Below are 17,543 nucleotides of genomic sequence, written 5' to 3'. Positions count from 1 at the left end.
GGCACTTTGTCAGGTCCTAGGAATGGAGTTAGGTTAACAAGACAGACTTGGTCCTTGCCCTCAAGGAGTAAAGAAGAAATCCATTTGGAAAATCAGGAAAGGTTTTATAGAAGAAGCAGCATTGGAGTTGGACTCAGAAGCAAGAAAAGGTTGCTCCAAACCTAAATTTAGACAGAAACCCAAAACCTAATGATAAGGTCAGGGGAAGTCACTGTTATGTAAGATGCTGGGAAATCATTAGGAATGTAACAACATATATTGATGAGATTTTTCAGTTCTAGGCAAATTCAAAATAGCTCATTTGTCACCAGCACTCTATCTTCTCTTTTCTCTCTTTTCACTTTTCAGTGACCTGGGGCTTTCCAAAACTATCCACTAAGTCATCTTATTCCAGCTAGTCCTTGGATCTCACCAAATAAGAAATGGCCCTTTCCAGCTAGTCCTTGGATCTTACCAATTAAGAAATGGTTCCTGATTTTAAAGAGTCCATAACCTGGGGGAAGGAGGTAAAGAGTCAAGTAAACAGTAAAGTACCATGACAGAGGTATATAAAAGGGGTATTGGGGTTACAGAAGAGTTCATCTAACTCAGACTGAGGTGGGAAGAGAGTGGTCATGGGAGTTCCCCTGAGGAAATGAATTCTAAGCTCTTTCAGAGAATGGGAAAGATAGCTGGAGGTTAGGAATTCCTGGAGAAGAAAGCCAAGGCACAGAGACGAGTAAACCCATGAAACATCCTCCTCCTTCCCCGGACCCGCACTGCCACCCAAGATTTGGGGAATTTCATATTGTATTTATTTTGTCGAGAAGCAAAGCCTACCTCTTCCTTTTTTTTTAAATTTTTTAATTTATTTATGATAGTCACAGAGAGAGAGCAGCAGAGACACAGGCAGAGGGAGAAGCAGACTCCATGCACCGGGAGCCCGACGTGGGATTCGATCCCGGGTCTCCAGGATCGCGCCCTGGGCTAAAGGCAGGCGCCAAACCGCTGCGCCACCCAGGGATCCCAAGCCTACGTCTTCCTAAAGAATTCAGATCTCTCTCCCTGGGCCTTAGCAGCCAGCTAGTTATATGAACTAGTGTCAATCAATTGATTGTTTTCAGCAGGGATTTCAATCAAGGAGTAAGTGAGGTAAAGATAAATTTGTTAGCTGTTATGGTGGATGGGCAGACATGTTCTCTCCAGATTATTTCTGCTTAAAGATCACTGTTTCACGTCCTGCTTCATGGCTCTTTTGAGCTGTCCCAGTTTCTGTTTTCCAGTTCTGATACTTGGCTCCCTCATCAATTCTCTGACCCTTGGCTGCCTTCCAACATATTCCTTATTCAGATATAGTTCGTTTCAGTCATATGCCAACTTTGATCTTAAAGTCAAACCATTTGGGAGGCTCTTACACAGGAGGTCAGATGAAGGCCTGAACTAAGACATTGAGAGGAGGGATAGAAACATAGATGGAAGGGATCCCTGGGTGGCTCCATGGTTTGGCGCCTGCCTTTGGCCCAGGGCGCAATCTTGGAGTCCCGGGATCGAGTCCCGCGTCCGGCTCCGGGCATGGAGCCTGCTTCTTCCTCCTCCTGTGTCTCTGCCTCTCTCTCTCTCTCTCTCTCTCTCTTTCTGTGTGTGTGTCTATCATAAATAAATAAATAAATCTTTAAAAAAAAGAAACATGGATGGATGGAGAGAAAGATAGGTAGACATATTTAAAAAAATTTTTTTTTAAATTTTTATTTATTTATGATAGTCACAGAGAGAGAGAGAGGCAGAGACACAGGCAGAGGGAGAAGCAGGCTCCATGCACCGGGAGCCTGATGTGGGATTCGATCCCGGGTCTCCAGGATCGCGCCCTGGGCCAAAGACAGGCGCTAAACCGCTGCGCCACCCAGGGATCCCAGGTAGACATATTTAGATATCAAAGTGGAAGAGTTCGTGGCACAAGGTAGGTACTCAATAAATATTTGAATGTATGATTGAATAACAGAAAAAAAATTACTCCTAGATTTCTGGCTTTGATAAGCAATTTTGTTGCTATTTGCTGCAGAAGAGAGAATGCAAGATAAGTGAATATTTTTGGAGAAGGAGATTCTAGAGTTTAAGGTGCTAGTAATCCCATATTAAACACTTAGGCAGAAATCTCTAAAAGACATTTGGATACAAGTGGGGTGTCTTTTTGGCACAGTTGGTGGAGCATGCAACTCTTGATCTTGGGGTAGTGAATTCAAGCCCCATATTGGGCATAGAGTTTACTTAAAATAATATTAAATTAAAAAAAAACATTTGGATACAAGTATATTGACTGAATATTTATATTTAGAAGTCATAAAATACAGTTATAACTGGAGCCATAGAAGTGAGATACTGGTGAGAATGGCTAAAATGAGTAAGATCAGAAACAACAAATGTTAGCCTGGATGTGGAGAAAGGGGAACTCCTTACACTGTTGGTGGGAAAGCAGGCTGGTGCAGTCACTCTGGAAAACAGTGTAGAGGTTCCTCAAGAAGTTAAAAGTAGGGGCAGTCCGGGTGACTCCACGGTTTAGTGCCGCCTTCAGCCCAGGGCCTGATCCTGGAGACCCAGGATGGAGACCCATGTCGGGCTCCCTGCATGGAGCCTGCTTCTCCCTCTGCCTGTATCTCTGCCTCTTGTCTCTGTGTGTCTCTCGTGAATAAATAAATAAAATCTAAAAAAAAAAAAAAAAAGTTAAAAGTAGAGCAACCTTATGACCCAGCAATTGGACTACTGGGTATTTACCCTGAAGATACAGATGTAGTGAAATGCAGGGACACCTGCACCCCAGTGTTCATAGCAGCAATGTCCACAATCGGCAAACTGTAGGAAGGAGCTGAGATGTCCTTTGACAGATGAATGGATAAAGAAGATGTGGTGTATATATAGAATGGAATTTACTCAGCCATCAGAAAGGATGAATAGCTATCATTTACATTAACATGAATGGAACTGGAGGATTATGCTGAGTGAAGTAAGTCAATCAGAGAAGGACAATTATCATATGGTTTCACTCATATGTGAAATATAAGAAATAGTGAAAGGGTCCATAAGAGAAAGGAGGGGAAACTAAGTGGGAAAAAATTAGAGAGGAAGACCAACCATGAGAGACTCTTAACTCTGGGAAACAAACTGAGGGTTGCTGAAGAAGGTGGGGGAGGAGGTGGGTAACTGGATGATGGGCATTAAGGAGGGCATGTGATATGATGAGCATTGGGTGTTATACTCTATGTTGGCAAATTCAATTTAAATAAAGAAAAAAAAGAAAGAAGTGGATAAATTACCCAGGATAATTATCTGCAAGGTAAGAAGAAAGCCTCCTTACTGGGGATTTAGGACAGAGGTAGAAGAAGAGAACATGAAAGAGCAAAGGAAAAGTATGACTACAGCCAAGATAGAAAAAATGTAATTAAGAACATCAAATTTATAGAAAGTTATATAAAACAAGGGCTTCTGATTTAGCAACAAAGATATAATTGGCACTCTTAGCAAGTGTGATTTCTGTCATGGTATGTATGCATCAGATTGCAGTGTAGTAAGAAGTGAGAGGCAAAAGAGAGATTTAATTATTATTATTATTATTTTTTAGTAATCTCTATGCCCAATGTGGGACTCGAACTCACACTGTGAGATCAAGAGTCCCATGCTCCACCAACTGAGCCAATCAGGCACCCCAAAAGGAGAGATTTTTAATTTATCATTATTTATTTTTAAATTATTTTAATTTTTATTAAGCATAGTAGTTGTATTTTATTTTATTTTCAAAATTTTATTTAAATTCGAGTTAGTTAACATATAGTATAATATTGTTTTCAGGAGTAGAATTTAATGATTCATCACTTACATGTTAACACCCAGTGCTCAATATGACAAGTGCCCTCCTGAATACTATCACCCAAGGAGAGATTTTTAAAAAAGATTTATTTATTTGAGAGAGAGAGAGAGCATGTGCACAAGTTGGGGGAGGGACAGAGGCAGAGAATTTCCAAGCAGACTCCATGCTGAGCTCAGAGCCTGCTGCAGGGTTTGATCTCACGACTCATGAGATCATGACTTGAATCGAAATCAAGAAGCTTAACTAACTGAGTCATCCAGGTACCCCAGGAGAGACTTAAAAAAAATAAATAAATAAAGTGGAGAAGGGAACTTAGAACTGCAGAAAGGATTTTAAAGATGAGACAAGCTGGAGTATGTATAAATGCTATGGGAAAGTACTCATAAAGAGGTTGAAAATCAGAGAGAGAGGTAGAGGGATATCCTGAAAACGCTAGACAAGAAGGATTCAGAGTTTAGATGGAGGACAGATACCTAAATCATGGAGGAGAGAGGATGAGAAATAAGTAGGGGAGGGCAAGATGCTGGGAGTCTATTTCATATCTTTAAGTCTTCAAAGGAAAAGGCAAGATCAACTGCTAAGAACATAAGAGAAGACAGTAGAGTTCTCCAGGAGAGTGAGGAACAAGTTGTCATAAAGGGAAAAAGAGAGAGGGTAGGTTCTCTGAAGGTTTGCCAAGAGTATCTTGCCCCAGTGAGGTTGGAGATCACAACATTTTAGAGGTATCAGTTTGTAGCTAGTTGATTTTCTTTATCAGTAGTCAATATCTTGGGAGTAGGAGCAGAGAATGCCAATAATTGGGCTGATTCCCATGTGGGCAGAGGAGAGAAAGTGGGATGGGAGATCAGAAGGGTGAGCAGATTTTGAGTGCTGGTGAGAGTGGTTGGAGCAACATTGTAACTACGGAGTGTAGCCTAGGAAGGGAGAGTAGGCAACCTGGGGACCTGCATGAAGAGATGCTAGAAGATTGGAGGGCTGGATAAGTTCACAAGTAAAGTCATGGAATGAGAGAGGAAGGAAAGGAAGGCTGTGGCAAAAGACAGAAAGACTTTAGAGGTTAAGGTTTCATAGGAAGAGTAATTCTGGGCGATGAAAGGACCTAAGGCAAGGCCTTGTGAGTTACTGGAATGAGTGGGGGTGAAGGTCTGTTGACTAGAGGTCAAAATACTGTGAGGCGAGAGCAAAGGGATAGGTTCTATACGCTGAAATGACCCAGGATAATGGCAGAAATCAAAACTAAAGAGCAAGACTTTGAGTCAGGTGTCAAATTTGCTATAAACAACACGGTGAAATGGTAGGTATTTGGAAACCACAATTTGAGAAGTGGCAAATACAACAAACTAGGGCATTAGGGGGCCCCCGACTGGCTCACTCAGTAGAGCGCATGCAACTCTTGATCTCAGGGTTATGACTTCAAGCCCCATGTTGGGTGTGGAGCCTACTTAAAAAACAAAAAACCGGGCAGCCCAGGTGACCTAGCGGTTTAGCGCCGCCTTCGGCCCAGGGTCTGATCCTGGAGACCCGGGATTGAGTCCCATGTCAGGCTCCCTGCATGGAGCCTGCTTCTCTCTCTCTCTCTCTCTCTCTCTCTCTCTCTCTCTGTGTCTCTCATGAATAAATAAATAAAATAAAATCTTTAAAAAACAAAAACCAAAAAAACCTCTAGGGCATTAGTGTAATATCGTTTCCCTGTCTCAGCAAGCAGCCTTTTCCTGATTGCTATGCAGTGTGTTCCCTGACAGAAAGCTTCGGGAGCACAAGGCCTGTCTTGTTTGATGTGTTCATCCCACGGCACCTTGCCCAGTGCTTGGCACTGTTGGAAAGAAGGGACCATAACATCGCTTTACTCTGGAAATTGAGGATTCTTTATCCCCGTTTACACAGTTCTCAATAACTGCAATGCCCAGAGCTTCCTCTATCACACTATATATAATTTTTCTGCTCACATGTCTGCTTGCCCTGTATCAGTCCATAAGCCTTAAGAGCAGGGACTGTCACATTCATTGATGCAATGCCAGCAGGAAACACTCTGCCTGACCCACATCAAGGACTCCAATGTTTGCCAAATAAATGAATAAATACATGAATGAAGTTTCTAAGCTAGTAATCACTACAATTCCTGATTAAGCACCATTGTCATGTACTGTACTGACTGCTTTTACATTCTGAGTTAATCCTCAAAACAAGCCTAAGTGGGAAGGGGGGAAACTAGAGCTTAGAAAGGTTAAATACCTTACCCAAGGACACTCAGGCAGTAAACGTTAAAGCTGGCATTTGTAAACAGTTGACTTTATTTATTTATTTATTTTTAGATTCTTTTAAAAATTTATTTATGATAGACATAGAGAGAGAGAGAGGGGCAGAGACACAGGCAGAGGGAGAAGCAGGCCCAATGCCAGGAGCCCATCCGTGGGACTCAATTCCGGGACTCCAGGATCGCGCCCTGGGCCAAAGGCAGACGCCAAATCACTGAGCCACCCAGGGATCCCCGACTTTATTTTTTAAATATTTTATTTATTTATTCATGAGAGACACACAGAGAGAGGCAGACACAGGCAGAGGGAGAAGCAGGCTCCCTATGGGGAGCCCAAAACAGTTGACTTTAAAACCTATTTTCACATTATGTTGCCACTAAGCCTAGTCTAGTGTAACAACTAGAACTTTCCAGAAAATCAAGTAGTGGATGGGTTCCACAGTGCTAATTTTATCATTAGGGCAGTGTTTCCCAAGGGACTTTTTTTCTACGTATGTCAGTCCTGTGTCCTCTGAGATGAGATCAAATATGCAAAGATTTTTAAAAAAGATTTTATTTATTTATGAGAGACACACAGAGAGAGGCAGAGACATAGGCAGAGGGAGAAGCAGGCTCCCTGCTGGAAGCCCGATGTAGAACTCGATCCCAGCACCCCAAGATCACAACCTGAGCGGAAGGCAGATGGCCAACCACTGAGCCACCCAGGTGCTCCAAATATGCAAAAATTTTAATGAAAACATGCAAAGAAATGCCCTGTGAGGGAAAGCATGGAGAGCCATTAGATGCTAAAAGCAAATGAAGGGAAGAGGGAAAGAAGGTTGGATAGAAATATCCTGCATTACCATGTAGTCTAATGAAGGTTGGACAAAATACAGGGGGAATCATGGAACCAAAAATCCATGATCAGGAGAGACTTGTCTTGGGCACCTGGGTGGCTCAGTCAGTTAGGAGTCCAGCCAACTCTTGATTTCTACTTGGGTTATGATCTAAGGTTGTGAGATTGAGCCCCATGTCAGACTCCGCCCTGGGTAGGGAGCCTGCCTAAGATTTTCTCCCTCTCCTTCTGCTTCTCACCCCCACCATCCCGTTCTTTAAACAAAACAAAACAAAACAAAACAAAAAACAGAAGAAAAATAAAAAGAAGAGAATGGTCTTTCAGAACAAATGTATGTTAAGTAACCCTGCCACAAGACACTGGCTGGGAGCAGCTGGTGGGAGGTGTGGCCTCTGCAAAAGCAAGCTGGATTTTAAAGCCAGCAGCTGGGGCATTATTTGGTCAGTTATGCTCCCTGTGGTTGGAAGCTGGTCAGGCCCCCATTTCCATGGCTGCCATACCACACTAGAAAGCTTTTTGAAGAGTTGCTTTCTGTTTTGTTTTATCTCTTCTGTTGTATACATGTGAACACTGAATTTCTATAAAGCCCTATCAGCTTTGGTATCACCCACCAAACCCCAGTAGAATGGAGTGTAAACAAATAAATATGATTATTTATTTATTTGAGTCAGAGGGTGTGTGCAAGTGGAAGGAGGGACAAAGGGAAAGAATCTTCAAGCAGACTCCTCACAGACAGTGGAACCCGACCCAGGCCATGATGATCCCATGACCCATGAGATCATGACCTAGGCTGAAACCAAAAGTCAGAGGCTTAACCAGCTGTACCACCTGGGCACCCCTAAATATGATCTTTTAAAATCTTTTCTTCTTCCATGTGGACAAGATGCTTCCCTTTATTGCACTTTCTCTAAATAAAAGGGCATCAGTGCTCAAAGCCTGGACTCTTTGGACTGATTTCTCTTCAGTGCTTTGGTGGCAGTACATATGTACTGATTATTATATTTATCAAATGTACTCAAAAATCCTATTTTAAGGTCATTTTTTTTTTAAAGATTTATTCATGAGAGACACAGAGCGAGAGAGCGAGAGAGAGGCAGAGACACAGGCAGAGGGAGAAGCAGGCTCTATGCAGGGAGCCTGATGTGGGACTTGATCCCAGATCCCGGGATCACGCCCTGGGCCGAAGGCAGAAGCTAAACTGCTGAGCCACCCAGGGATCCCCTTAAGGTCTATTTTGAACAGACTCTTGTATAGCCATAAAAAACAGAAATAGTGCTTTTACTCACTAAAACATTAAATCACTCTTGAAGTAAAAGTTTAATCTTACAGTTCTTCTAGAAACAAGAGGCATGTCATGCAGGGCCATGGGGAAAGTACCAGTGTCAAGAGGCAAAAAGAAAGGAGAGGAGAGCACGGGCTAGAGCCTTTATTGGTGTTTCCATGAGAAAGTCAAGGCAGGGCAGGTTATACGTTTAGGATTGGCTAGTTTTAATAATTCTGGCAGGCTTCACGACAGAGGAGCTTCCTTATTGCCTGGTTACCTGGCCCTGGAGTGATTGAGGGGCAGAGGGAATATTGGCTTGGTGTGTGAGAGTTAAAGGAGGTGGTTGGGGGTTATGGAGAAAGATTGGTTTATATATGAAAGGTAGGCTCACTGACAAGTTCTAATTCCTAGAAACCTACTGTTTTTTAGGAATTAGCTAGTTTTAGGAAGGGCAGTCTCTCCCAGCAAAGTCCCCCCAAGATGTCAAAACGTCATAAAATATAAACAAGAAATAAATAAAAAGGCCCCCCAAAAATTAGGAGGAAAACCATGCCTTTTGATTTGCTAAATGATCATCAATAGAATCAGAAAAGCAGAAGGTAGGTTTAGCCCATTTTTTCTCCATTCTATTAAGAGTGCAGGTAATTTTTTTTTTTTTAAGTAAGCTCTACATTCAATGTGAGGTTTGAAGTCATGACCCTGAGATAAAGAGTCACATGCTCTACCGATCAACCCAGCCAGATGCCAGAATGTGCAAAGGATTTTATTTTATTTTTTCGATCTTTAAAAAATGCACTTTTTTCCTTAGATTTTATTTATTCCTGAGAGACACAGAGAGAGGGGCAGAGACATAGGCAGAGGAAGAAGCAGGCTCCCAGCTGGAAACCCGATGCAGGACTCGATCCCAGCACCCCGGAATCACAACCTGAATGGAAGGCAGACACTCAACCACTGAGCCACCCAGGTGCCCCTGCAAGCGATTTTTAAAATTTTTATTTTATTTTTAAGATTTTATTATTTATTCATGAGACACACACACACACACAGAGAGAGAGAGAGAGAGAGAGGCAGAGACACAGGCAGAGGGAGAAGCAGGCTCCATGCAGGGAGCCTGACATGGGACTGGATCCCTGGTCTCCAGGATCACGCCCTGGGCTGAAGGCGGCGCTAAACCGCTGAGCCACCGGAGCTGCCCGCAAGCAATTTTTTTTAAAGAGAAAACTTAAGTTACAAGACGCTTCTATTCTTTTTTTAATTTTTTTTTTTCATTTATGATAGTCAACAGAGAGAGAGAGAGAGAGAGGCAGAGACACAGGCAGAGGGAGAAGCAGGCTCCATGCACCAGAAGCCCGACGTGGGACTCGATCCCCGGTCCCCAGGATTGTGCCCTGGGCCAAAGGCAGGCGCCAAACCGCTGAGCCACCCAGGGATCCCGAGGCTTCTATTCTTTACCCCATTATCCATGGTTTTCCAATCATAAGCTAATAATTTTAATTTTTTCAACTCCTTCTCTGCTTTTACATATTGCATTTTTGTCCTGAACTAGCTGCATGGACAAGGAACCAACATTTATGTTCCCATTAGCTCATCTCCTTACAATAAGCCCGTGAGGGGAGTATCCTGATCTTTCTTAAAATAAGGAAAATATGGATCAAAAGTTAAATAGCTTTATGATGGAGCACTGGTTGGAATCACGTCTGATGAAGCCCATGCACTTTCCAGGGGTGGCTACCAAGGAAGCGAGTCAAGGAAAAATCATTAACATTTACGATTCAAGAAGCACTCTAACATGCCATTTTATTTTGATGGCACGATTTAAAAACTAAGCATAAAAAGCTAGCATTGCATATGCTTCTGTAACATATTTTATCTCTTCAAAATTTTACTTTTGTTAACATAAAATTAGACATTGCCTCTCCAATAAATAATATGCCCTCTCTTTGACATCTGAAAGAAAATTTCTTAAGTCCTTTACTTTTTTTAAAATAAATTTTTATTTATTTATGATAGTCAAACAGGGAGAGAGAGAGAGAGGCAGAGACACAGGCAGAGGGAGAAGCAGGCTCCATGCACCGGGAGCCCAACGTGGGATTCGATCCCGGGTCTCCAGGATTGTGCCCTGGGCCAAAGGCAGGCGCCAAACCACTGCACCACCCAGGGATCCCAAGTCCTTTATTCTTAATATTACAAGGGTACTTTTGAGAGTCAAAGAACAGTAGAGTAAACATGTTATGAGTAACTTTCTGGTAATTAAATTTTTTTTTAAATAGGTGACACTTCCATGTGCTTCACACAAAAATATCGATTATATGCACATTTATACATAATTACATAAAATTACATATGAGTACAGAGTGGCATTTCCTTTTTACTTGTTCCTCAGCCACTATCTCCCTTCTTCATATACACTAATGCTTTATTTATTCTTCTAGTTACTTTATGGACATACCAGTACATATTCACATATATTAATATGAATTTTCCTCCATCCTTTTTTGCATAACCATTTGGATGTATTTAAAATAAAACAAAAACAAGTTTTTGGTAAACAAAATTTAATACAACTGTATAGTCAAATAATAATGGTTAAAGGACATTTTATTAGAGACAACTTTTAAAAAATTAAACTATGCACAAAGTATATTTAAACAAGGCATATTAGTATTAATGTGCTACAATCAAATTGAGAGCAAAGAAGTACAAAGTATTTTTCACTGTGAAGATACTGGAGCCTCTCACTGAAAGCAAATGACATTTGGCTGCCATCGGTTTGTACAAGTTGTAAAGCATATTATGCTTTTTTTCAACACTGTAATTGTTGTCTTACACAGCTCCAGAAATTCTCAAAACTTTAAATAAAAGAAACTGGGGGAGGGATGATGGGGAAAGCAAGAGTAAGAACTTTTTCAAGAAATATAAATGAAAAAGCCTGTAGAAGGAAAAAGAAAATAGTACATAAGAATGGAACAAAAATAAGTACATTTACTTTTTGACATTAGATGTAGACTTTGCAAATGATGTTTTCAAAAGTTTAATCAATGTTAGATGTTTGAATATCTTAAAAAGCACCTTGGTTACAAAACAAAATCCCCGAATATAATAAAACTCCAAACACTCAACAACATTTCTTAACATTCTCATTCTGCCAAGCAACCACATGGTGCTTATTAAAAAATTTAAGAAGGGAAGTTTACTTACTCTGTAGGAAACAAATATGAAACTCATCTAAGGTAAGCTTTATTTAGAATGAAAAAAAAGTTGAAATAGCACTAGAGAACTTAAGGCACATAAACAAATTCAGATGTAGTTATTATGAAAACATTAAGTTCTTTTCTTTGGAACATTATATAAAATAAGTTATGACTACTGCTGTTTTAAAAAATTATTTAGGATGATCATCTTTAGCACTAAGTAAATTTAATATCTAAGGCAATCACACACATGTAAAACATTCATAAAAAACATTAAAAAATGTCTGAAGTATGTTGAAAATGTCTCTGGAATTATCAATTCACACTCTGGCTCAAGTGGTTTCTGATGTCTAGCATTAGATGTGACAATAAGTAGAGCTACCTAGTCAAACCTACTTAAAAGCCAACCAAATTGCCCCCATTCTGGTTACTTGATATGGCGAATTTATTTATTTAGCTAAAAAGAATAATGGGGTGAGGTGATGTAAACCTGGCTTTCAATATAATGCACAAGAAATTCTAATAAGGCCAAAATTATGTTGAGGTTAACTGGTGTCTTGAGTTTAGTAAAATAAAGGCTTCCATAGGAAGCCTTTAAGAGACATTATCTTATCACTTGGCACCACATAAATAGCTATCTCTTCTCTTTGAAAATATAGTCTGGAGATGTCTTTTCCACATGTAAATCTCAAGACACAAAAGGCACACACAATTATTCAAACCCTCTACTCTTTTCATGAATGGGTTCTCACAGCAATTCTTAAAAAAAAATCTATTGCCATATCCAGACAACAGGAAAAAAAAAACACACACACACACCTGGGTTGCGTATTGACAAAAGTAGTATAACTGAACCTTTGTCTTTCCTGAGTTTCAAAAGGGTATATGACAGTAGAGATACATAAACAATTTGTAATCACTAAGAGAAAATGTATCAGTCCACAAAACATTTTCATCTTTCTAAATATAAAAGAATGAATGTTCAACCACTGCCTGTGTGAAGCCCCTTTACCAAATTAAATTTACTCTAGGATCATGAACTGAAGGTTATATAGTTATGGCACTTTAAACACCCCAAATAGGCAAAAATGACAAGTTAATACCCTCCCTGAGTATTTACATCATTTTTTTTAACACCTGGTTTAAATGGAGTAAATATCTATATTTCAGTCATCCAGGGAAACAAAGGTTACTGAAGATTGAGTAAGCTACTATTTCATACCTGTGCAGTAGTCAGTGGGAAGATTAAGGCTGAAAACAAAGAAGGTCCACTGTTGTAAAAATTAGACCACTTTATAGCTCACTCATACATAGGAAAACACACATTCATGAACAAAAAGACTATACTTTCCTATTAATTCAACAAAACATATGTTTGAACTGCTTTTCCCACTGAGGTATCACAGTTGGGTTTAGCAAACTTGTCTCTACCTCCAATTTGTTTTCTGATTTTGTGAAACTTTATGTACTACATAGATTTTGACTGTACACAAGTCATTATACTAACACTCATCAGGTACTTTCAAACTTTTTAAAAGAAATCTCTACACCCAACGTGGGACTCCAGTGCACCACCCAAGATCAAGAGTCCCATGCTCTACTGACTGAGCCAGCCAGGTGCCCCTCAACATGTACTTTCAAATGTAAAAAAGTATTATAAAAATACCCAAATAAAAAAATCTTCTGGAATTGAATTTAAGAAAGTCAACCAATTTTTACTTTATGTGTTTTTTTCTGATCATCACAAACTGATCAAATTCTTGGTGTTTGTATATATTTGTGTACATGACCATACTATCTATCTACACATGTATATACATACATACTAATCCCAAAGGGTTATATGAGCATCTCCTAACAAAAGAAAATCTGTCAACTATGTAATGACAGTATGAATATAATCTGACACAATTTGGTTGATGAATCCCTTTTGATATACTAATTATACCCTAAAATTATTTTGTTTTATCGATGCTAACTCCTTTATCAATATTCAGTAAAGGAAGATAAATAGTTAAAGGCTATTAAAAATCAGCTAATTTCAAAAATTATTAATTTCATGGGACTTAAGCTAAGTTCTTGGTGGCCTACTTAATTTATGCAGTTTTAAATTATGTAGGAAGAAATTAAACAATATTGACATGAGGTCTATGTTTACGCAAATTGTTTTATAGGATTTCATTTCAAATTTAGTACAATAAACACATGGGTTTTAAAAATAAATGTATAAAGAAATACAGGTAAATAGTTAATACTTTTACAATAGACAAAGTACTACAATACACAAGTGATCTTGAGAAAGTATTTTTTGTGTGTGAAGTGTCTGTATTTATGTATGGGCATGATTTTACAGATACACATGAAAATAACAAGTATCATTTGTATACTCCTCAACATTTACAAAATACTTTTCTCATACATTATCACATCTACTGCAAAGAATTTCTGAACTAAATAGGTTCCATTATCTACAAAAGGTATATTGCAGGAGTAGATACTGACAGTAGGGATACTGTTTAATTTGTTTTAGAATTAAAACAAGTATCCCAATTCTTTTTGCAATTGTCTTTCAACAAAAATGATAGAAAAATTGTATATCATTTCAAACTAAAATTTGGAAAATTAAAATTCCCTCAAAATTTATAAGATTTTTAGAGTTTTCCTCAGAATTCAGATTCCAGATAAGCATTGCTGTTGATGTCATACAGTTTATTAGAAATCTCTGTATCATTCGAAGATGAGAAAACAAATGGTCTATGTAAGGTTTTGATTACTAACTTGGTTTTAACAGAAATATGGTGGCACTAAAATCACACATTTGCATCATCTCTCCTGTGACAAGGAGTATGTATTATGATGTGAGACGACAATAGTGCCTGGGAAGTTGAAATCCAGCAGGCTACCTGAACATCCCTGGAATATCCCTAAAATGTTGTAAATTTTACCTGTTCACCCAGGAATGACAGTAATCACTTGGGCTACAGTTCCTGCCATTCCATTTGCCTTAAAAAAACTGTATATTCCTTTCTGAAAACTAGTAAGCTTATAAACTGGAGTTGAAAAATCTAGACAAAGCAATTTGTTGTAGAGAAGCTTGAGAATGTTGACTAGTATTTTCCACAATGGGTACCAAATGAAAGATTTCTCTTAAAAGACTGCAAATACTGCAGTTAGTTTTTTTTGGATAGCTAATTTTAAAAGAAAAATGGACCCACTGAAAAGTGGTCCCTCTTTTATCCTTTAAAGGCAACTCAAGAGTGGAGACTCCAGGAGTTTTACCTGTTCACAGGAAAGGAGGATAACCAGGGAAGAGGTCCTCACCCAAAGCACCATACTAATGAAGTCAAACCCTACTGGGCTAGGGAGAAAAATCTGTCCTTGTTTTTCACAAAATAATATTGCAAAATGGATTTCAACTCTTTTGTCAGATTCAAGAAAAGGTGCTTCCTTAGAGGATTTAGAGATGATACATAAGTACTTTGAGAGCCACAGTGGGTCATTTTCCCTTCAATGGTCTTACATATTTTTTTTCTTAGGAATTAACCTATAATTTTAATCCTCATTTTAGGGGCACTTGCTTTTCTATCTCCTATCCAATGGTTTTCCAAAAATATGTTTAGTAGAAGACAGCAGTTCTAAGAAGTAATGATAATTCAGTATAATACTCAAATTGTTGTCATTACATTTTTATCAATTACTGAAAAAAAACCCTTCAATACAATTAATCCGTTTGAATATATTTTTAGTGAAAAAGATTTTTTAAACTGATTTCCCACCCTTTGTAAGCACTCTAAGCATTATGTGATTCAAACTAAATGAAGCCTAAGTCATGCAATTTTCTATACATATATGACAAAATAAGGAATATATAGGCTTACAGATAAACATATACAAACGGAAAAACCATTCACAAATTCCTAAAAATTACACAGGCAGACATTATTTCCTACTCCACATGAGTTTCTTACAATACTTACAAAGGTACACTCTCAAAACCCAAGCAATAACCACTATTACTTTCAACAACAACATATTTTTTTTCTCCAATTATAGGAAAGGTTTTATTACAGTTTGAAAGATTGAATTTCAGGGGAAAAGGCACCACAATTATTATCTTTACTTTTTTGTGTACATGGCACAAAGGAGATATGTCAAGTTCCCATTCTGGAGCTCTTAAAACCTCTCATCTTGGATCAGTGTGGCTTCTTGGGTGAGGAATCCTGGCATTAGAGCTTAAAGCATTTTTCATTGTATCTATGTATAGTCACACAGCCGTGATAGGACACTGGCCTGGGCATTGCAGCTACCCCTGTGATGATACTTGTTGCCGGATCATAACAGAGAATAGTGTCTGTGGCTTCTCCATTTTCCCGTCTTCCACCCAGGATATATATTTTACCATTACATACAGACATACCACAGTTTTCCTGTTGAACCAAATAAAAAAAAAAAAATTAACTCTTTGAGGGGATTTGCTAGCAAACTGAAAAGTAAAATATGCTTTAACAGACAAAAAAAGACGACATGAAACAAGCTCCCTTTTGCCCAACTCCTGCTCTATGTGTGAGCACTAGGTAATTTTGCATGAATGAAATGTTAAAATAAAATCTATACTGTTGATTGGGGCCCAGACGTGGGAGTGAAGTGAGGGTAGTGGACTGAAACAAGTTTTAACTTAATAGCAGTTGGACGAAAATATTTTTGAACAGTATGATTTGCTTCTCCTCTTAAAAGGAGGTCCCTTAGTATAGCAAGTGGCTATTACATGACCAAGGAGTAGGAACATTATTCATTATGTGGGATTACCCACAAGTTCAATGAATGAATGAGAGAATGATTTATAAACAAATTGACAAAGCACTGTTATCAGGGGCTTTGGCTGGGACGTAGAAACTCCTCAAATATTTTAACTTTGCACACAATAGGATTCTTAGCTGAATTTCCTCTGTCAATAACATAATTACTATAAAAAACAAATATTCTTGCAAGGATGAGAGTGATTCTTCAAATAAAGAAATTACACTAAAATTGTCTATTTCATGGATCTCGTTATGCTGCAGGTCGAATATTCTATTTACATTTTACTTTAATTCAGAAAGTTATTGCACATTACTATCATCCTGTTTCATATAACAATGGGATGGATTTTACCAATTGGTACAATAAACATTTTTAACTTGACTAGATTTACTGTGTATGTAAGTTTGCTCTTTCTTTGTAGAAGATTTTATTTACTTACTTGAGAGAGAGAGAGAGAGAGAGCACGTGAGCGAGCATGAGGGGTGGAGGAGAGCAGAGGGAGAGAGAGAAGCAGACTCTCTGCTGAGCAGGAAACCCCATGTGGGTCTCTGATCCCAGGATCCTGAGATCATGACCTGAGCCGAAGGTAGGTGTTTAAATGGACTAAACGACCCAGGCCCCCCCTAAGTTTTGCATTTATAGAAGAAATCAAATCTTGGTAGACTTCTTCAGGTCTAAAAGAATTTGTGAGTACTTAAAAATATTTAGCTGAGTGAAGTAAGTCAGTCGGAGAAGGACAAACATTATATGTTCTCATTCATGTGGGGAATATAAATAATAGTGAAAGGGAATATAAGGGAAGGGAGAAGAAATGTGTGGGAAATATCAGAAAGGGAGACATAACGTAAAGACTGCTAACTCTGGGAAACGAACTAGGGGTGGTAGAAGGGGAGGAGGGTGGGAGGTGGCAGTGATTGGGTGACGGGCACTGGGGGTTATTCTGTATGTTGGTAAATTGAACACCAATAAAAATAAATAAATAAATAAATAAATAAATAAATAAAAAGGAAGACAAAAAAATATTTATATTAGAGTTTACACATACCCAGAATAATCTGGCTCGTTATCATTTATGAATGACAAACTTTTATCCAGAATATCACCCATGAATTGTACCAGTTATGTGCCAAACTACAACATTTTTCTTTATCTTTAATTTTATTTTTATTTGGCAGAGAGAGAACAAGAGAGAGAGAAATCAAGAGAGATCGTCACAAGCAAGGGGAGCAGCAGACAGAAGGAGAGAGAGAAGCCAGCTCCCCACCGAGCATGGAGCCCAATGTGCAGGGCTTGATTCCAGGACCCCAGAATCATAACCCAAGCCGAAGACAGATACCTAACTGACTGAGCCACCCAGGCAC

The 17,543-nt window shown here is 38.9% G+C and overlaps 1 protein-coding gene across 9 annotated transcripts in view; it reads right to left on the bottom strand.

Moving 5' to 3' along the window:
• Positions 1-10,729: 10,729 nt before the first annotated feature.
• Positions 10,730-17,543, bottom strand: part of KLHL24 (kelch like family member 24) — a 41,932-nt gene continuing 35,118 nt past the window's right edge. For all 9 annotated transcript variants that reach the window (XM_072807575.1, XM_072807576.1, XM_072807581.1 and 6 more), the window contains one exon: positions 10,730-15,809. In XM_072807575.1, coding sequence (XP_072663676.1) covers positions 15,609-15,809 — 201 coding nt within the window. In that variant the 3' untranslated portion in view covers positions 10,730-15,608. The remainder of the gene's footprint in view (positions 15,810-17,543) is intronic.

Source organism: Canis lupus, chromosome 31 (genome assembly GCF_048164855.1).
Source record: "Canis lupus baileyi chromosome 31, mCanLup2.hap1, whole genome shotgun sequence".
Lineage (NCBI taxonomy): Eukaryota > Metazoa > Chordata > Mammalia > Carnivora > Canidae > Canis > Canis lupus.
Note: the sequence above shows the minus strand (reverse complement) of the source record. Positions and strands in the feature narration are given on the sequence as shown.